Source organism: Cannabis sativa, chromosome 2 (assembly GCF_029168945.1).
Source record: "Cannabis sativa cultivar Pink pepper isolate KNU-18-1 chromosome 2, ASM2916894v1, whole genome shotgun sequence".
NCBI lineage: Eukaryota > Viridiplantae > Streptophyta > Magnoliopsida > Rosales > Cannabaceae > Cannabis > Cannabis sativa.
Window position 1 is genome coordinate 20,647,173 of NC_083602.1, and position 20,424 is coordinate 20,667,596.

At 37.9% G+C, this 20,424-nt stretch overlaps 1 protein-coding gene across 1 annotated transcript; it reads right to left on the reverse strand.

Annotated features, from left to right (window-relative positions):
* Positions 1–389: 389 nt before the first annotated feature.
* LOC133034190 (uncharacterized) lies at positions 390–20,148 on the reverse strand. Its single transcript, XM_061109231.1, has 7 exons — positions 20,145–20,148; positions 19,958–20,016; positions 19,535–19,612; positions 2,509–2,818; positions 2,229–2,403; positions 1,788–2,079; positions 390–1,541 (listed from the first exon to the last, which is right to left on the reverse strand). Exons 1-7 carry the CDS (start codon positions 20,146–20,148, stop codon positions 390–392), a joined length of 2,070 nt encoding a protein of 689 aa, XP_060965214.1.
* Positions 20,149–20,424: the final 276 nt, after the last annotated feature.

The window sequence follows — 20,424 nt, forward strand, 5'->3', positions numbered from 1 at the left end:
AAAATCATGTGCTGAACAGAGGCTCTATGTCACAATCACGTCAAACGGGTAATTAACTTTCTAAGATATTTTTAGGGACCTCAACTCAAAACTAAAAGTTTCTCTTTCAATAAATCGAATGAAAAATCCCTAAATATCGAAGAAACACAAAAAAAATGATATTACAAGAAAACTGCCTAATAAATGGTAGGTCGTTTCTGTAAAAATAACAAGCTATTTTTCTAGGTTCTCTTCTGGTAAAAATAGCAGACCATTTTCTTAGAAATGGTCTGCCATTTTTTGCTGCAGACAGGGGCGGAGCCAGGAATTTATCTGAGGGGGGGCCAAACTATAGTAAAACTTAATATTTTTTTGAAAAAAAAAAATATATTATTAAATTCATAATTAAATTAAAATACAGAACGTCTCTCTTGCATGTCACGAAAATCATCTATAATTGAATCTATACTAAATTTTTTAGCAGTTTCTCTTTCAATATACACTAGCAAACAATCACTTAAAAATTCATCTTCCATCTTGTTGCGGAGTGTAGTTTTCACTAAATTCATTGCTGAAAACGATCGCTCTGTTGTAGCTGTAGAAACTGGAAGTGTAAGAATAAGAGTTACCACTTTATACACAAGTGGAAAAACTTCTGCTTTTCTAGTTTTTACCAGCCACTGACATAAATCAGAGATAGTTGTTAAGACTATAAAATCAGGAATATTTCGCACATGATCAAAATGTTCAAATTGCGTCCTTAGATGTATCATTTCGTATTCTGTGAAATCTCTTGGGTAAAATTTTTGTACCAATTTGCAAATGTCATCAACTCTGAATGATACACGCATCTCTCTCGAATCTAGAGCTGAACTAAGAATGAGTAACTCTACTGTGTTGTCATTGAATTTGTTGTTTAATTCTTGCAGTTGAAAGTCTATCACTGCATTGAAGATATCAACTCTATAATAATGCTCCACTGTAATGACACCTTGTTGACCGCGAGCTCTTCCTCTTCTCGCAGTATAATGAGCATTAAAATTGGGCACAAGTATATTAATAGGTTCACAAAAGGATTTCACCTCATCAACTAATTCATTCCATCCATCTTCTCTTAATTTTTGAATGAGAATCTTAGTAGATGAAACAAGATGCATTGTATTTAAAATATCTTGAGACTGAAGTTGCAAAGCTTGACAGAGTATATTAGAAATCTCTAGAATTTTTTTCATGAGATGCAAAATGAAAACAAATTCAAATGAAGTTACCGCCTCATAAGCTGCATCTGCATCTCCTCGTGGAGCAAAAGTAGTGCCGTCTTCAATAATATTTAATGAAACTTCACATGTTGCGCTGAACATCTTTATCAAACTAGAAATAAATTTCAAGTGAGAACTCCAACGAGTGTCACCAGCCCTTTGTAAAGAACCAATTTGATTAAGCCCTTTCCCACTTTCTAGTTCACCCATCTCAAGTAAATGAGCAACATTTGCAGCTTGAGCAATTCTTAGTTTGTTATTACGCTTACACGATGCACTAACAATATTAACAATAGAGTTCAACTTTGTAAAAAATTGATGGACAAGAATAAATTCTCTAGATGCATCAACTAATGCTCATTGCAAACGATGTGCAAAACAATGAACATAATAAGCATAAGGACATTCATTTGAAATTAAAGCTTGTAAACCGTTCCATTGACCACGCATGTTACTTGCACCATCATAACCTTGTCCACGAATGGAATGAACATCAAGACTATGATTTGAGAGGATAGAGAAAATACCTTATTTTAATGTTAAAGCAACAGTGTCTTTGACATGAATAAGCCCAAAAAAACGCTCTTGCACACAACCATCTTTGTCAACAAATCTCAAAACAATTGACATTTGCTCCTTCTTAGATTCATCTCGTGCTTCATCAACTATTATAGAAAAATTTGCATCACCAATTTCTTCACGAATTGCATTCCTCACTTTATTCCCCAAGACATGCAAAACTTGTTTTTGTGTTGTTGGTGATGTATATGTGGCATTTCGTGGAGCTTTATCCAAAACTTCTGCTACCTTATCATTATAAGAACTTATGAAACTCAATACTCTAGAAGGTTTCCATGATTAATTGATGTTTTAGATTCATCATGACCTCTAAAAGGGCATGCTTGAAATGTAAGTCACCTAATTCCCTCAATTGAAGTTTTCAAGCGAAGTCTATGTTCAGCAATTTCTTATGATGTGAAGTTTGCAAACCTTCTTGCAACATATGCTGGTTGGTTCATAAGATCAGCAAGTGCTTTCTCAGCATTTCTATGAGGAGAATTTATATCTTTTCCAATATGTGCTACAAATGCACAATTTTTTCCTCTCACCTTATTCCATGATCGAAATCCGTTAATAGTAAACGCATCTAATCCAGAGGTTCCATCTTTAGCATAAAATAGAAAGCATGGTAGACAAAATACTGCATTTACTTTAGGAGAGTATTCCAACCACGATGGAAATAGCTTAAACCAGGATGACTAAAAACTACGTGAATGTGCTTTCTCCGATTTTTGATAGCTAGAAAGTATAATCTGATATGGACAAGCTTTAAAATAAGCTCTACGGACTTCATCACGCTTCTCAGGAGGATACTCCCATATTGGTGGGCATATTCCAGGATCACGCTCTAACGAATTGATATCAAATCCTTCTTTAATGTCAAGTCTTAAAGATTTTGCAGAGCGATTTTCAAAATTTACATGATCAATATCTACAGGTGAAATTGATGACACATTAGATGTAGAAGCTTCACTATTTTTTCTCTTAAAAAATGTGTCGATTGTAGCTGGTTTTCTCATCTACATATAAAAAAATCACATAATGATATAACTTAATCAAATTATTAACAAAACCTATTATAGATAAATAACATCCTAACAACAAAAAAAACATCAAATACAAAATTAAAAACTCATTTTAAATTGAACTTTTATTCAATTAAACAATTAAAAGTCTATCATGTAAAAGAAGGGTATAAATATCACAATTAAAAAATATATCATATAGATCAAAAAAATTTAATCATATAATTCAAAATAAGAAGAAAACAGTCTTTTAATTGTAGATTTTTTTAATTACTGTAGTAGTAATTAACTCAATTTCTTTTATATATAAGTTATAATCAATAAAATAATGAAATTGAAATACATAACCATTTGTAAAGAACAAATTTAAAATTTAGAATTTAGAATTTATGACATACCTTTGTTTAGATATCAATCTTTTATATTGTATGTCAAGTGGAAGCTGACGAGTGGATCTCTAATGTCAATTCAAAATTATAATCAATTAATAAATTATATATATACACACACTATTTTCTGTATGCATATAAATAATAGAATAGCAAAAAAAAATTAATTTCAATGTGAATACCTTTTACTGCAGAATAGTCTCTTGCCCCAAAAATTTTGAATTGCTAAATGTGAAATGGAAATAACCTAAAGATTAATCTATTTTTTTTTGTTGCCACTTTCTCTTTCTTTTTTGCCTAAAGAAAAGATAAAAGTAGTGGGCTTTGAATATAAATGGTAATAGTTAAATAAATATAATATTAAATAATAAATATTTATTCAAAAAGAAACGATAAAAAAAAGAAGATAACTTCTCTTTTAAATATATAATTTGACTTTTCTAAAAGTGGGTCCCAAAATTATTTATAGATATAGATAATAAAGGTGGATATTGTTTTACATAATAGAAAAAAAAAATCTATACATAAATAAAAGGGTAATAATCAACAATTATGAAAGTTTGGGGGTGGCCAAGGCCACAGTACATATACATGTACGTCCGCCCCTGGCTGCAGATAATAAAAAAGTATCAAAATAACCCAATTTGATCCCAAACTTCAACACAAGCTCCAGATCACCTAATAATAACATAACAAACTAGTTCCAAGCAACAAAACCCCAAAATATGTAGAATTTTAAAAACTCCCATTGTTAAGCCAAGTTTGAGTTCTTGAACTCAAACTTGCTCAACCACTCAAAACCCCATTAAAAATCACTCAAACTAGCTCCAAGTAACTTAGAATTAACCCAAAAACTAAAACATCACTCAATTAACTCAGACAGAAACTAATTCCCAATTTGCATGCTTAAACCTAGTAAAACCTCAAAAATTCAAAGGATGAGAGTTTTCTAAGGTTTACCTTTACTAAAACCACTTCAATTCCTTGGTGAAATCTCTAAAAATTGGTGAGGTTGACTGGCTTTCTTTTGGTTCTTGTGAGCTGAAAGTGAGAGAGAGAAAGCAAGAAATAATTTTGCTTTCAATTTAGCTTCTTAATTGATAGCTTAATTGATAACTAAAGGATAAACTTTATTTTATGTATTTACTAAATAATGGTCAGCTTCCACCTGGTTGTGTGCCCTAAATAAAATTTATTTCAATATAATCAGACTTACTAATTAATAAAAGACCAGAAATTATTTTATGTTGCATGGTTCACATGATTTATTTCATGATTATGTTTAATATATAAATTCTATTAAGTCCAGAACATATATAAATATATATTTATTAATGATTATAGTGTCGTCAGCACAGTGGAATATAATCATGATTATATGTTTAAAAGTTTAATTCCCATGATTTGTCAGTTCAGTGTGTGATGTATACTTACACCTTGGATAAGTGTTATGTCCTTTCCAGGGTATTGGCAAAGATTACAAGTATCAGGTGCATGGAGTATACATTGGAATGCACCGATATTGATCTTGGATAAGATATCATAAACTTACCGTTATATCTTTCTAAGTCAATATCAATTGTTGATCTTAGGTCTATGGATTGTAATCCTAATATGGTTAGGCTCAGCTTAGTTGTATTATTTATGTTCTTCAAGTTGTTTGTGGATATTAACCTATGGTTCTAGCAGATATTTACATCTTGGGAACATAGTAGTTCAATTGAGTGGGAGCACTGATTATAGATATGGAATCTATAGCTATAAGTATTTAAAAGTGAAACAATAATTTCCTTCGAGCTTGGCTGAATAGAGATAAATGATTGAGGCCTCATTTCAGTAATTATATTAGTTTACTGAAGTATCATTTATAGGTAACTAAGTATTTTAAGGACAAAATACATTAAAGGGTAGAATGGTAAATGTATCCCTATTCAATGTAGATCATCTATATAGGATCATTGACTATTAGGATTGTAACAATAGATAATCATAACGTATCTATATTGTGTTACATATTAAGCATTCTATATAATTGAGAGTGATATTCAATTCCAAATCTATAGTGGCGCAAGGTAAAATTAATAAGTTAAAGAATTTACTTGGTAAATTATAGATCTACTTATTGAAAGCTCGGTTATATAGGCCCATGGTCCCCTCACTAGTTGAGATAATACTGCTTGCGGACTCAGTTAATTAGTTTTAGTTAATCAATTATAATTTTAAAGTTAAACTATGTCTTATTTATGAATTTTCACTAAGCAAGGGTTTAATTATGAAGAAAAGAGGTTTTGGGGTCAATTTATTAATTAAGAAATTTTGTACAGTCTAATTAAAACATAAAGTATGAACAAAAGCTATTGATTTTCTAGTCCATCTCCTAGATGGAGGCATTAAACACAGGGGCAGGAGGCTGTGTCTTAACCTTCCCTTTTCCTTTGGATTTTTGGGTTACCCTGTATCCACCAGCCTTCGGAGTAGTCTCCATAGCACTATTTTGTTAAAGTTCCTAGACAAGGGCCTCCACTAGAACTCCCTCAGTGCCACCTCCTCCATAGAAGCACCAGCTGGATTTTCCTCAATTTCCACTGCCTTAAGATGGAAATCTTGGTTCAAATCCATCATTGGAAAAATGAAAAAAAAAAAAAAAAAAAAGAGAAACCAAGCAATTAGACACCCATTATCCAAATGACAGTATGGGCATCGGGGAAGGCCTCCCCTATAATTGCTTGGAAAGGTCCCAAATGGACCTATCACTCTTAGAAGACTGTTCTTGCCAGGCGACACAAAGTGACAGATCGGAATACCAGAAAGAAAACCAAAGCAAGTTTCATGCAAAAATTTCAAACGCGAAGCCCTTTCAGACACCTAACAACTCTAAATAGACGAATAAATAGATCTAGTACTCACTCGAAGGTTCATCGTGCATGGTTCAAACCCTAATCCAAAAATCCTAAGAACATCCAAATGTCTATGGAGCATAAATTACCATAAACCTAATTATTTAAACACTATCAACACTCCCATGGCGCAACGATTTCACCATAAATGTGTCTTAGAAAATGTAATTCTACGAGCATCATTCCACCATTTACACATACCAGATATCCTAGACCTAGCTTAAACAAAGCATTTCTATCCTAGATACGAAATAGAAAATTTCAATAAAACATCAGGATACTTACTTGGTATATGAGTGGGGAATGAAAGATTTTTGTGGGAATCTGCCCAAGAGTGTTGAACCTAGTCGATCACGCGATCGTAGTCGGCTTGCATGTCAAAATCCTCATCGGGCTAGGGTTGAATTAGAGCGAGGTTTAACAGCTTTGCATTCGGAAAGCTGGCTAAAAAAGGTTTAGAAAGTATTGAATTAAAGAGTCGAAGGCATCTTGGAATTCAAAAATGGAGGTTTTGAAGGTCTAAAGTAATGAAAAAAGGAAAAGTGGGCCTAAGAAATCTATTTATACTTCGGCCAGATCCATACAATTTGAAATGAATGGCCCATATCCTCAATCTCAAAAAGCATGATTTGATCCAATAGATGGGAAGTTGAAAAGATGGCATTTAAAAACCTACTCAAAGCATTCAGTTTTCATCATTGCATGCCTCGAGTCCAACGTGCATTAAAAAAGGGTCATCTCAATCGACTTGCCATCATTGCAATTTTCTTTAGCAAACGTTCCCCCTGCACGTGCATATTAGTAAATAGATGCAATAAAGATACCTCCTGTGTGCCACGTCAACAACAGCATTGGTACTTGAACCCTCAGTTGGTAACTGCTCTCAAAAAGGACACATCCACATTCCAAGTAATCACCACATGTCGAAAACTCATCTCCAATATTCAAAAGAATATAGGAAGCTCCCACAACTCAAAGTGTCTCAGAAGCTTGCAGGTAAATATTATCTGTGTTTCTGAGCAAGTGACATGTGGCACAAAAGAAAGAGATTATCTTATGATCTCCCTAATTAAAACCCCACAAATAAAGCAAGGCATGGAGAAGCTTCACTGATTCGGGACATATTAAGCCCAAGCAGAATGCGGAGATCCACCTTGCCTTATTTTAGCTTCATGGACACGGAAGACATATGTAACACCCTAACTAACTTAGGCATATTACGTGATTTTTAAACGTACTGTGCAGCTCGTTGCTAATCAACGAGGTTTATAGAAAAACGTGATTAATTAAAATTTTGCTTTTTAATTAAATTTATAAACCATATTACAAAAGACTCGGGATCCCGATTTATAAAATCATTTACAAAAGTTTTAACTGTTCAACTATTACATAAAATTAAAAGTCGTCTAACGACAGTTACGAAAATTCAGCCTTGCTGTCCCGAGGATCGTACGCTCCAGGCCTAACCGCCCCGACATGTACAATCTCATAAGCTCGCTCACGGTCCATCAGCTATAGCCTTGCCTTTACCTACACATGAACATAAACTGTGAGTCGACAGACTCAGTAAGAAAAGCATAATAATATCATACATAATACTAACTGCCGTGTCCAACACGATACTGAGTCCCGCTACTGCCATGTCCAACATGGTACTGAGCCACTACCGCCATGTCCAACATGGTACTGAGTTTTGAACGTTCAGGGGACGGTACTATTGACAAGTATCCTCCTGATCGGTCGAACCGGTCATACTCCGGCTGCTGGTCATACTCCAGCCTGTACCGACGGGATAGGTCAATAGCACTGAACCACCAACCAAGTGTCAGCCTGATCGGTCGAACCGGTCATACTCCGGCTGTTGGTCATACTCCCGACTGTCACCGACGTGACAGGGTTGGATGGTTCGAAGCCTAAATACATAACTAATGTAATCTAGCGGGCTTCCTACATGCACGCTAAACATGTAATCTACATATGCATATTGTTATACTAATCTTACCGGATTAGATTTCGGGTGTGCGGTCAACTTGTTGGAACTAAAGCTGAGCGGCGGATTACTGGCTCCTAAACCATAAAAATCACAACGCTATAAGTGACACGCTAAATCACTTCTCGGGGACTAAAACTAGGAACTAAAAGTTTCCCTATCGATAAAAAGCATGGCAATACCCCTGAAAACATAAAAACGAGGAAAACTAGGGTCCCTGAATTTTCCCCAATTTGCCCAACCGGAATTCCGGTTCTGGAAAATTCAGAACCCTCATCCGGAATTCCGGATGCACAACCGGAATTCCGGTTCCTCGCAGGCAGCCAACTAAAATTCTCATAACTCGACCAATTCAACCCCAATTGGTACCAAACTTTCCAGACCTGTTCTAAACACCCCAAAGAATAAATCTAAGGCCTCAAAACCACCCAGAAAGCACATATACAAAAATCACCATTAAAGACCAAGCTTTGAGTTCCAAAACTCAAACTTGGTTAAATCCACTAACATGCATCCAAACCTAGTTAATTCTACTCAAATAAGCTTGAAATCACCTCTGAAAACACACAAGAACATCCAGCAACATCACAGAACAAATTCACAATATTTTCCTTCCAAAAACCACATTTTTACATAGAAAACTCAAAGCTTGAACAACCTAACTAATCATGCTTCAAACAACTCAATTAACATCAATTAAACATGCTTTGAACCTCAGAAAATAACAACCAAACACAGCCATAAAAACAGCCACAAAAGCATGCATGCATCATCAATATATCAAACTTTTCCTAAAAAAATAAGAGGAGAAAGCTAGAAGACACCTACCACAATCAAGAATTCACTAGAGTTTTGCAAATCAAGCTTGAATCACCACAAAAATCCAGCTCCAAGCACCCCAAGTTTCAGCCGAAAAAGAGAGAGAGAAAAGAGAGTGTTTTGCTTGAAATTTTCTTTCTTTTTTTTTTTCTAAACTTAGTATTTTGTGAAAATGAAAAAGAATTAAACTAACTAAGCACTATTCATTTCAGCCAAATAAACCATGAAATAAAAATTTAATTTTTCAAATAAAAAGTCACTAAAGACAAAAGTCATTGGGGCAAAAAGACCATTTTGCCCCTCCACCATAAAATCACAAAAATCATACTAAAGGGGTATTTTTGGGAAATTCTAAATTCCCGGCCATTCCCGACATTCCCAATGTCTAAAACCCGTCCCCAAAATACTAACATACTAAGTTGTGATTTCTACTGAGCCAAACGCCGAGTTCCAAAATATCGGACACCGGAAATGCAAAATATGCAAGCTACTGAATAACATAAATAACAGTATCATAAATTATTTAAATAGCTATAAATAATTTCATAATTAATCCCAATTAACTGATAATTTCCAAATTAGCTAAGCGGGCTTTACAACTATCCCCCCCCTTAAAAAGGATTTCGTCCCCGAAATCTAACCTGAATAAATCTGGATATTGAGCTCTCATATCTGACTCTAGCTCCCAGGTGGCTTCTTCCACCTTACTGTTTCTCCAGAGAACTTTGACCAATGCCATGGTCTTATTCCGAAGGACTTTATCCTTTCTATCCAGGATCTGCACTGGTTGTTCCTCATATGACATGTCTGGCTGAAGCTGAAGACTCTCATAACTGAGTATATGAGAGGGGTCTGAAACGTATTTTCTCAACATTGAGACATGGAATACGTTGTGCACTGCTGATAAGGCTGGAGGCAATGCTAACCGATATGCCACATGACCTATCTTCTCGAGAATCTCGAAAGGTCCTGTAAATCTAGGGCATAACTTGCCTCTTTTCCCGAAACGTTTAATCCCCTTCATCGGAGATACTCGTAAAAACACATGTTCCCCTACTTGGAACTCAACATCTCTGCGTTTCGGATCTGCGTAACTCTTACATGCCTTTCTGTGAGGCAAGCATTCTAGCTTTTATTTTCTCTATCGCCTCATTGGTCCGCTGAACTGACTCTGGACCTAGGTATTTCCTCTCCCCTGTCTCATCCCAGTGGATAGGGGATCTACATTTCCTACCGTATAACAGTTCATAGGGAGCCATCCCTATCGTACTCTGATAACTGTTGTTGTACGAAAATTCTATTAACGGTAGATACTTACTCCATGAGCCTTCAAAGTCCATAACACAAGCTCTCAACATATCCTCCAATATCTGAATTGTCCTTTCGGACTGACCATCTGTCTGAGGATGGAATGCTGTACTGAATTTTAGCTTTGTACCCATTGCCCGTTGCAAACTTTGCCAAAATTTGGAGGTGAATTTCGGATCCCTGTCCGAAACTATAGACTTCGGTACCCCGTGAAGTCTCACTATCTCCCTGACATATAACTCTGCCAACTGATCCACTTTGTAAATATTGTTCGGCCGTGAGAAAATGAGCGATTTCGTAAATCGATCCACCACTACCCAGATGGAATCAAATAAACCCGTGGTCCTAGGTAACCCGACCACAAAATCCATCGTAATATCTTCCCATTTCCATTCTGGTAGGGTTAGAGGCTGCAACAACCCTGCTGGTCTCTGATGTTCAGCCTTAATCTGCTGACACGTGAGGCATCTCGATACGAATTCTACTAAATTCTTCTTCATACCGCTCCACCAGAAGTACGGTTTCAAGTCTTGGTACATCTTGGTGGTGCCGGGATGCAGAGAATACGGGGTAGAATGAGCCTCCTCAAAGATCTCATTTCTCAGTTCCACACTGTTCGGAACACAAACCCTGGCTTTATACAAAAGCATCCCACTATCTGACATCGAAAAGTCCTTGGCTTGACCAGCCAACACCTCATCTCGGATTTTCACTAACTCCGGATCTGTCATCTGAGCGACTTTTATTCTTTCTAATAGATCAGAGTGCAGCGTCAAGTTGTGAAGCTGACCTACCACAAACTCAATGCTGGATCTAACCATATCCTCAGCTAGCTGAGGTGAGATCTGAACCATGCTAGCTACTTGCCCGGGCCCCTTTCTGCTCAGGGCATCGGCCACTACATTGGCTTTTCCGGGATGATAGAGGATCTCACAATCGTAATCCTTCACTAATTCCAACCAACGCCTTTGTCTCATGTTCAAATCTTTCTGAGTAAAGAAATACTTGAGACTTTTATGGTCGGTATAGATCTCACACTTCTCCCCGTAAAGGTAATGCCGCCAAATCTTCAGTGCAAAAACCACTGCGGCCAATTCTAAATCATGAGTCGGGTATCGCTGTTCATAATCCTTTAACTGACGGGAGGCATAAGCGATAACCCGATCGGCTTGCATCAATACACACCCCAAACCCTGTTTGGATGCGTCACAGTAGACTACGAACTTCTCCTTGTCCGAAGGCAAAGCTAGTACCGGAGCAGTAATCAACCTCTGCTTCAGCTCCTGAAAGCTAGCTTCACATTTATCTGACCAGATAAACCGCTGATTCTTCTTTGTAAGCTCGGTTAGGGGCATTGAAATTTTGGAGAACCCCTCCACGAACCTACGGTAGTACCCAGCTAATCCCAAGAAGCTTCTGATCTCTGTCACTGTCCTCGGTCTCGGCCAATCCCTGACGGATTCAATCTTCCCGGGATCCACCTTGATCCCATCTTTACTCACAATGTGCCCTAGGAAGGACACCTGAGACAACCAGAACTCACATTTCTTGAACTTGGCGTAGAGTTTATGTTCTCGAAGTCGTTGCAGTACCATCTGAAGATGTAACTCATGCTCCTCTTCTGATTGAGAGTATACGAGGATGTCGTCGATAAACACAATTACACAGATATCGAGGAAATCCTTGAATACTCTATTCATCAGGTCCATGAATGCTGCAGGAGCATTGGTTAGTCCGAATGACATAACCAGGAATTCGTAATGTCCATACCTAGTGTGGAAAGCCGTCTTTGGAATGTCCTCCTCTCGGATCCTCAACAGATGATAACCCGAACGGAGATCAATCTTAGAAAAGACCGTCTTCCCCTGAAGCTAATCGAACAAGTCATCGATCCTAGGTAATGGATATTTATTCTTCACCGTCAGCTTGTTCAATTCTCTGTAGTCGATGCACATCCTCATAGATCCATCCTTCTTCTTGACGAACAAAACCGGGGCTCCCCAGGGTGACACACTGGGCCGAATGAACCCTATGTCAAGCAACCCTTGGAGCTGAATCTTTAATTCCTTAAGTTCAGCTGGAGCCATCCTATACGGGGCTTTGGAAACCGGTTCCACCCCTGGTGCCAAGTCGATTACAAAATCAATCTCCCGCTGAGGTGGTAACCCTGGAAGTTCTTCGGGAAAGACGTCCAAAAATTCCCGAACCACTCTGATGTCCTCTGGCCGAATGGTGTCTGGCCGAGTGGTGTCCACCACCACGGCCAGAAACCCTAAGCACCCGCCGTGCAATAATTCTCTCGCTGACATAGCCGAGATCACCGGGATCCGAGATCCCTGAACCGAACCCACAAATACAAACGGTTCTTCACTTTCCGGTTGGAAGACCACCATCTTCCTTTTACAGTCAATGCTCGCCGAATATTTAGATAGGAAATCCATTCCTAAAATAATATCGAATTCGACTAAGCTCATCTCTATCAGATCAGCGCTTAACTCTCTACCATCTATCCTGATCGGCATAGACCTAATCCACCTATTGGAGATAACCAATTCTCGCGTGTAACGGGGTTCCAAACCACGATTCATATCTATCAAAGGGTCTACCCAATTTACTAAAGACTGCGGCCGCCACATAAGAATGTGTAGCCCCGAATCAAACGACGCGAATATAGCGAGTTGTTAATAAAAAGGCGACTGTGACAGGCGATGGGTGGCATACGCATCGGCTGCGTGATAGCGAATACCCTGGCTGGAGTGGGTATCGCTGGAGCTCTCGGTGCCTGCGGTCGGAGCCTGGGGACATTCCCTCTTGAAGTGTCCGGGCATGCCACAATGGAAGCATCCCACGACCTTTGCCTTCGCCCCGATGGTGCCTCTTGCAGCTAGGGCACTCGGGATAGGAGAATCGGGTCTCAGTACCACCGGGACGACTCCTGATTGCAGTTCCCCGGGAACCTCTTGTTCGACTCGGCCGCCGGAAGCCGATGGGTGCCCTCTTCCTACGATCAATGGGCTGAACCACTACTCCCCCTGCTATAGCACGATGCGGGAGGGGTAGGAGCTCCGCCACTAGCCGAGATGCGGCGGATTCGACATGCACCCCACCGCGCCCTCGGCTCGCGGTGCCTTCTCCACCATCCGAGCATAGGTGGTCTTGTCGTCTGTGGTGATCATCAGGTCATGCCTGATCTTGGGATTCAACCCGTCCAGATACTTCTCCTTCTTGCTGAAGTCGGTCGGCACAATTCCCGAGGCTAACCTCGCCAACCGATCAAACTGAGTAGTATACTCAGTGACGCTCATGTTCTCCCGCTGGGTCAGGTGAACGAACTCTTTCCTCTTGGCGCTTCTGACCGCCTCATTATAGTACTTCGCATTAAAGAGTTCCTGGAACCTTTCCCAGGTCATGGTGGTGACGTCATGGATCTGAGACACCATGTCCCACCATACCAGGGCATCCTCCTGGAACTGAACCGTGGCGCACACTACTCTGTCGTTACCGGTGACACCCATGAAATTCAGGATTCTGGTAATCACCGTCAGCCACTGCTCGGCTTTCATTACATCCGGACCTCCCAGGAATACCGGAGGTGCTTGCTTCCGGAACCGCTCATACAGAGGTTCCAATCTATGGGCCGCCACCACTATCTCGGCACAGGCGGCGGGGGCGGTGCCACTTTGGAACTATGGGCACGGGGCTGCGGGAGCACCTGCTGTCTCAACCTACGAATCTCGAGGTCTTGTTCTTCGATCCGGGCTTGCATCTCCGCAAACCGCAACTCCCGGATTCGGGGCTCCACGATCGGCGGGGAGCACAGGCGGCTGTGGCGGGTTCTCATCACCCCGGCCACGAGCCCTGCCTCGGGGACCTCTACCTCGGCCCCTGGCAGGTGGGGGAAACTGGGCTCCCTGTCCTTGATTCGACCCTACGGAGTTGCCCTGACTCCTGGTAGTCCGCCTGGCGTCCATCTAGTTAGAACCGCCTGCGATACCAAGAGTTGGCATATCAGGTCGTATTCAAGGCGAGCTTACTAATGCCGCTTAATTTGGAAATTAGAAATGAAACATGCGCCTATTCTACTATCAGGCTACTAACATGCTTCCTAACAGGCTTTTCTTTTTCATAACTGAATAAAATAAACTACTAAAGCAATAAAGGCTTGCGAACAGTGAACCGAGCTAGCTGGCGATGATGATTGTACATGTCGTGACGATCTTCGGAAGACAACACAGCGGCTCTGATACCAAATTGTAACACCCTAACTAACTTAGGCATATTACGTGATTTTTAAACGTACTGTGCAGCTCGTTGCTAATCAACGAGGTTTATGGAAAAACGTGATTAATTAAAATTTTGCTTTTTAATTAAATTTATAAACCATATTACAAAAGACTCGGGATCCCGATTTATAAAATCATTTACAAAAGTTTTAGCTGTTCAACTATTACATAAAATTAAAAGTCGTCTAACGACAGTTACGAAAATTCAGCCTTGCTGTCCCGAGGATCGTACGCTCCAGGCCTAACCGTCCCGACATGTACAATCTCATAAGCTCGCTCACGGTCCATCAGCTATAGCCTTGCCTTTACCTACACATGAACATAAACTGTGAGTCGACAGACTCAGTAAGAAAAGCATAATAATATCATACATAATACTAACTGCCGTGTCCAACACGATGCGAGTCCCGCCATCGCCATGTCCAACATGGTACCGAGCCACTACCGCCATGTCCAACATGGTGCGGGTTTTGAACGTTCGGGGGACGGTACTATTGACAAGTATCCTCTGATCGGTCGAGCCGGTCATACTCATTTCTTGGTCATACTCCGGCACTGTCCGACGGGATAGGTCAATAGATCGAACCACCAACCAAGTGTCGGCTGATCGGTCGAGCCGGTCATACTCATTCTTGGTCATACTCCGGCTGTCTGACGTGACGGGGTTGGATGGTTCGAAGCCTAAATACATAACTAATGTAATCTAGCGAGGCTTCCTACATGCACGCTAAACATGTAATCTACATATGCATGCTTGTTATACTAATCTTACACGGATTCCGATTTCGGGTGTGCGGTCAACCCGATTTGGAACCGAAGTGAGCGGCGGATTGCGGCTCCTAAACCATAAAAATCACAACGCTATAAGTGACACGCTAAATCACTTCCCGGGGACTAAAACTAGGAACTAAAAGTTTCCCTATCGATAAAAAGCATGGCAATACCCCTGAAAACATAAAAACGAGGAAAATTAGGGTCCCTGAATTTTCCCCAACCGGTAGACCGGTTGCCCAACCGGAATTCCGGTTCTGGAAAATTCAGAACCCTCATCCGGAATTCCGGATGCACAACCGGAATTCCGGTTCCTCGCAGGCAGCCAACTAAAATTTTCATAACTCGACCAATTCAACCCCAATTGGTACCAAACTTTCCAGACCTGTTCTAAACACCCCAAAGAATAAATCTAAGGCCTCAAAACCACCCAGAAAGCACATATACAAAAATCACCATTAAAGACCAAGCTTTGAGTTCCAAAACTCAAACTTGGTTAAATCCACTAACATGCATCCAAACCTAGTTAATTCTACTCAAATAAGCTTGAAATCACCTCTGAAAACACACAAGAACATCCAGCAACATCACAGAACAAATTCACAATATTTTCCTTCCAAAAACCACATTTTTACATAGAAAACTCAAAGCTTGAACAACCTAACTAATCATGCTTCAAACAACTCAATTAACATCAATTAAACATGCTTTGAACCTCAGAAAATAACAACCAAACACAGCCATAAAAACAGCCACAAAAGCATGCATGCATCATCAATATATCAAACTTTTCCTAAAAAAATAAGAGGAGAAAGCTAGAAGACACCTACCACAATCAAGAATTCACTAGAGTTTTGCAAATCAAGCTTGAATCACCACAAAAATCCAGCTCCAAGCACCCCAAGTTTCAGCCGAAAAAGAGAGAGAGAAAAGAGAGTGTTTTGCTTGAAATTTTCTTTCTTTTTTTTTTTCTAAACTTAGTATTTTGTGAAAATGAAAAAGAATTAAACTAACTAAGCACTATTCATTTCAGCCAAATAAACCATGAAATAAACATTTAATTTTTCAAATAAAAAGTCACTAAAGACAAAAGTCATTGGGGCAAAAAGACCAATTTGCCCCTCCACCATAAAATCACAAAAATCATACTAAAGGGGTATTTTTGGGAAATTCTAAATTCCCGGCCATTCCCGACATTCCCAATGTCTAAAACCCGTCCCCAAAATACTAACATACTAAGTTGTGATTTCTACTGAGCCAAACGCCGAGTTCCAAAATACCGGACACCGGAAATGCAAAATATGCAAGCTACTGAATAACATAAATAACAGTATCATAAATTATTTAAATAGCTATAAATAATTTCATAATTAATCCCAATTAACTGATAATTTCCAAATTAGCTAAGCGGGCTTTACAACATACTACCACTCAGAGACATAGAGTGGCCCCAGCTCAAAGGCTGCCCACACGACACCCAGATGGGTACTCGAAAGTCTTATCACGGACGTTGATTCCCAAAAGGATTGCAAACGTCTACCTTCAATACAAACCCGGAGCTCCCAGCGATAGTTATGTTTTTTCTAACACATAATCAGATCTTGTCCCCTGTGTCTAAACATTGTAGTGTGCATACCTCATACACTTTTTTTTCCAAAAGATTATTCTAGATCTCTACTTTCAAGGTGAAATCTTTGGACGACACGTGTCCACTACGTACAATGGTCCCCTTTTGTCAAGTTCTGCAATGCACAAGCATAATTCCTTGTAAGGGGCCCAATGTTGGGTTTTGTGCCCTAAATAAAACCCATTTCAATATAATCAGATTTACTAATAAAGATCAGAAATCACATTTTATGTTGCATGGTTCACATGATTTATTTCATGATTATATTTAATGTATAAATTATGTATTTGTTAATGATTATAGTGTTGTCAGCACAGTGGAATATAATATTGATTATATGTTCGAAAGTTTAATTCCCTGATTTGTCAGTTTACTGGATTTAGACTGGCATGATATTCAGCGATAGGTATACTTACACCTTGGATAAGTGTTATGTCCTTTTCAGGGCATTGGCAAAGTTTACCAGTATCGGATGTATGGAGTATACATTGGAAGGAATCGATATTGAACTTTGATTAGATATGATAAATTTACTGTAATATCTATTCAATTCAATATCACCTAGTTGATCCTAGATCAAATGATCTTAATCCTAACATGGTTAGGTTCGATCTCAAGAGTATTATACATATTCTTTAATTTGTTAGTTAAGCCTATTTTTTGGTCAGGGTGATACGTACATTTTGGAAACATGGTAGTACAATTGAGTGGGAGCGTTAAACATAGATATGGAATCTATAGCTTCTATAGGTATTTAGAAGTGAAACGATGATTTCGTTCGAGCTTGCTAAATAGAGATAAATGATTGAGATCTCATTTTATTGATTATATTATTTCACTAAAATATCATTTATAGGTGGCAAGTATTTTAAGGATAAAATACATTGAAAGGGTGTAACGGTAATTTTATCCCTATGCAATGTAGATCATCTATAGAGGATCATTGATTATTGGGATTATAAAAATGGATAATTAATAGCGTATCTATATCGTGGAACATATAGAGCATTCTATATGACTGAGAGTGCAATTCCAAGTTCTATGCGTGGATGCAACAAAGAATTAATAAGTCAGTGAATTTACCTGGTAAGTTCTGGGTCTGCTTATTGGAAGCTCGGTTACATAGGCCCACGGTCCCCATACTAGTTGAGACCATACTGCTTGTAAGACTCAGATAATTGATTTTAATTAATCAATTATAATTCTAAAATTAGAATATGTCTAGTTTATGAATTTTCACTAAGGAAGGGCAAAATTGTGAAGAAAAGAGATTCTATGGTTTATTTGTTAATTGAAAGACTTTATTAGTCTCATTAATAAATATATTAAATGACAATATTATTTAATAATTAATTTTTAGTTATTAAATAATTGGAATTGGCATTTAAGTGGTTAAATTAGAAAATTAGTATTTTTGAGAAAATGAGATGGGAAAATGACAAAATGGCAAAATTGCAAAGTGGGGCCCAATCCAATTCCTATGGCCGGCCACTTAGTGTAGATTTTACCATTTATTTTTTTATTATTTTAATGCTAATTAAATCTAACCTAAACCTAGGTGGTTACCTATAAATAGATAGTGATGGCTCACACTTAAAGTTGATGAAATTTCTTGTCTTCAGAAAATTGAGCCTCCTACCTATAGTCAAAACCACTTCCTCTCTTTTCTTCTTCATAATTTCGAACCTTGAGTGATAGAGTGAGTGCCCACACACATCAAGTGGTATCTCAATCATAGTGTGTAAGACTGTGAAGAATCCAATCAGCAAGAAGGAGAATCGGGCTCAAGAAAGAGAGAAAGAGATCTAGATTCAGATCTTGATAATGCTCTCCTACAGAAAGGAATCAAGGGCTAGAAATCTGAACGGAAGGAGTCATTATATTCCGCTGCACCCAATGTAAGGTTTCTTAAACCCTTATGTGTTTATTTCATTGTTTTAGAAATTCATATTAGGATGTTAATGAAACATACTTGTTAGTAAAGCTAGATCCTGGTAAAATAATTTCCAACACCCAATAGTCAGGTCTTTTTGCATGTAATTTACCCCATTAGTGGGCTTTGAGTAGAAACCTTAGGCGGGTCATGGGCATGTTCATATCCACCTCACTACCTATAGATACCCTTCTATTTCTATACGAAAGGAGGATCACAACCTAGATAGCTGAAACTCTGCTGAAATTGCTCCAAGCTTTCGTCTTCTTCAAGAGAAACAGAGAGCAACAAAGTTAGGGTTTCATGCAAAATATTATAAACATAGCAAATACGTCCTTAGAGGCTAATAGACTGACTCGTGAACTAAGGTTAATTAATACTAGAATTACGTGAAAATCTCTATCTTAATTATTACTGTATTTTATTATTTCTAAAGCTCTTATATATTTAGTTTATTAATGATCAAATAAATGTTTCGATAACATTTCTACTTGGGGAGGAGTTAAACTCTTAAAGTATCCTAAATGATCCTATAGATAACTTTCGAATAGTAATAATTAGAGCGCAAGTACTTAGGACTCAAATACTAAAACAATTGCAATAAAAATCCTATCAAACAACTGAAAATAACAACAAAACAACAAAAAGAAAAGTAATCAACAAAAATCACAATCCAAAAACAAAATACAATACCTCAATAATTTTTTTACCAGTGGGAACTTCAACATCATCATCAAAGAAAACCTTTGACTTAGAAACTTTCCCCTTACCCTAAATATTTTTAAACAACTTAGATCAACAACAAAACAACCGTATAAAGCATAAAAAATCAAATATAACATACTAAACACCAAATAGTAAATACTAAACAACAAAACAATAAAATTTTTAAAAATAGAGAACGATTAACAAAATCACAAATTAAAAACAGTAAGAAAAAAAATCACGTACAAAAACCCTAAAATAACATTAAAACAACAGATTCCATAAAATAAATAAAAAAAAAATATTCAGAAAACACACACACAAACTAAATAAATAAAACAACTACATTCATATTAAAAAAGTACAATTACCTCACCAACCATAAAAAAAAATAAAAATAAAGCTAAATACCTTTGGAACTATCTCAAACTCGACATATTCATCTTCTTTCTGAAAATTAGAATCTGAATCTTCAATAAACGCTTTCAAACGTTCATAATCACTTAGTAACTTTCTTAACTTTCTATTTAAAGAAATAGGGAATGTAGGGCTAGGAGGATCATCTTAAAAAAAAATTTCTTAGCAATGCCTTTCTTACCCATTGCCGACTTGTTCAAACTTTTTTTAAGAGCTTTTTGAGGTTATTTTACGATTGGGGAAGAAGAACAAGAATGAGTAACATCTATTAACGGGAAGGACGAGTATTTACAAGGGAATGCTGATCAAAGAAAGAGAAAAATGGAAAGAAAAAATGTTTTTTCAAAAGAAAATAATTAAATTAGGGTGGAATGGAGTTCAAAAATAAGAACCCGTTCCTATCTTCCTTTAGATCATGGTTGAATTTTTCAAACAAAAAAAGAAAAACAAAAATGTGAAAA

What these genes read in the sequence shown, in the direction of transcription:
- LOC133034190 (XM_061109231.1), bottom strand. An exon ending in CTGGTAAAAAAATTATTGAG is followed by an intron (nt 2,819 to 19,534) that starts GTATTGTATTTT and finishes TTTTATATGTAG; the next exon opens with ATGAGAAAACCAGCTACAAT. An exon ending in TTATTCATGTCAAAGACACT is followed by an intron (nt 1,542 to 1,787) that starts GTTGCTTTAACA and finishes TTTTTTACAAAG; the next exon opens with TTGAACTCTATTGTTAATAT.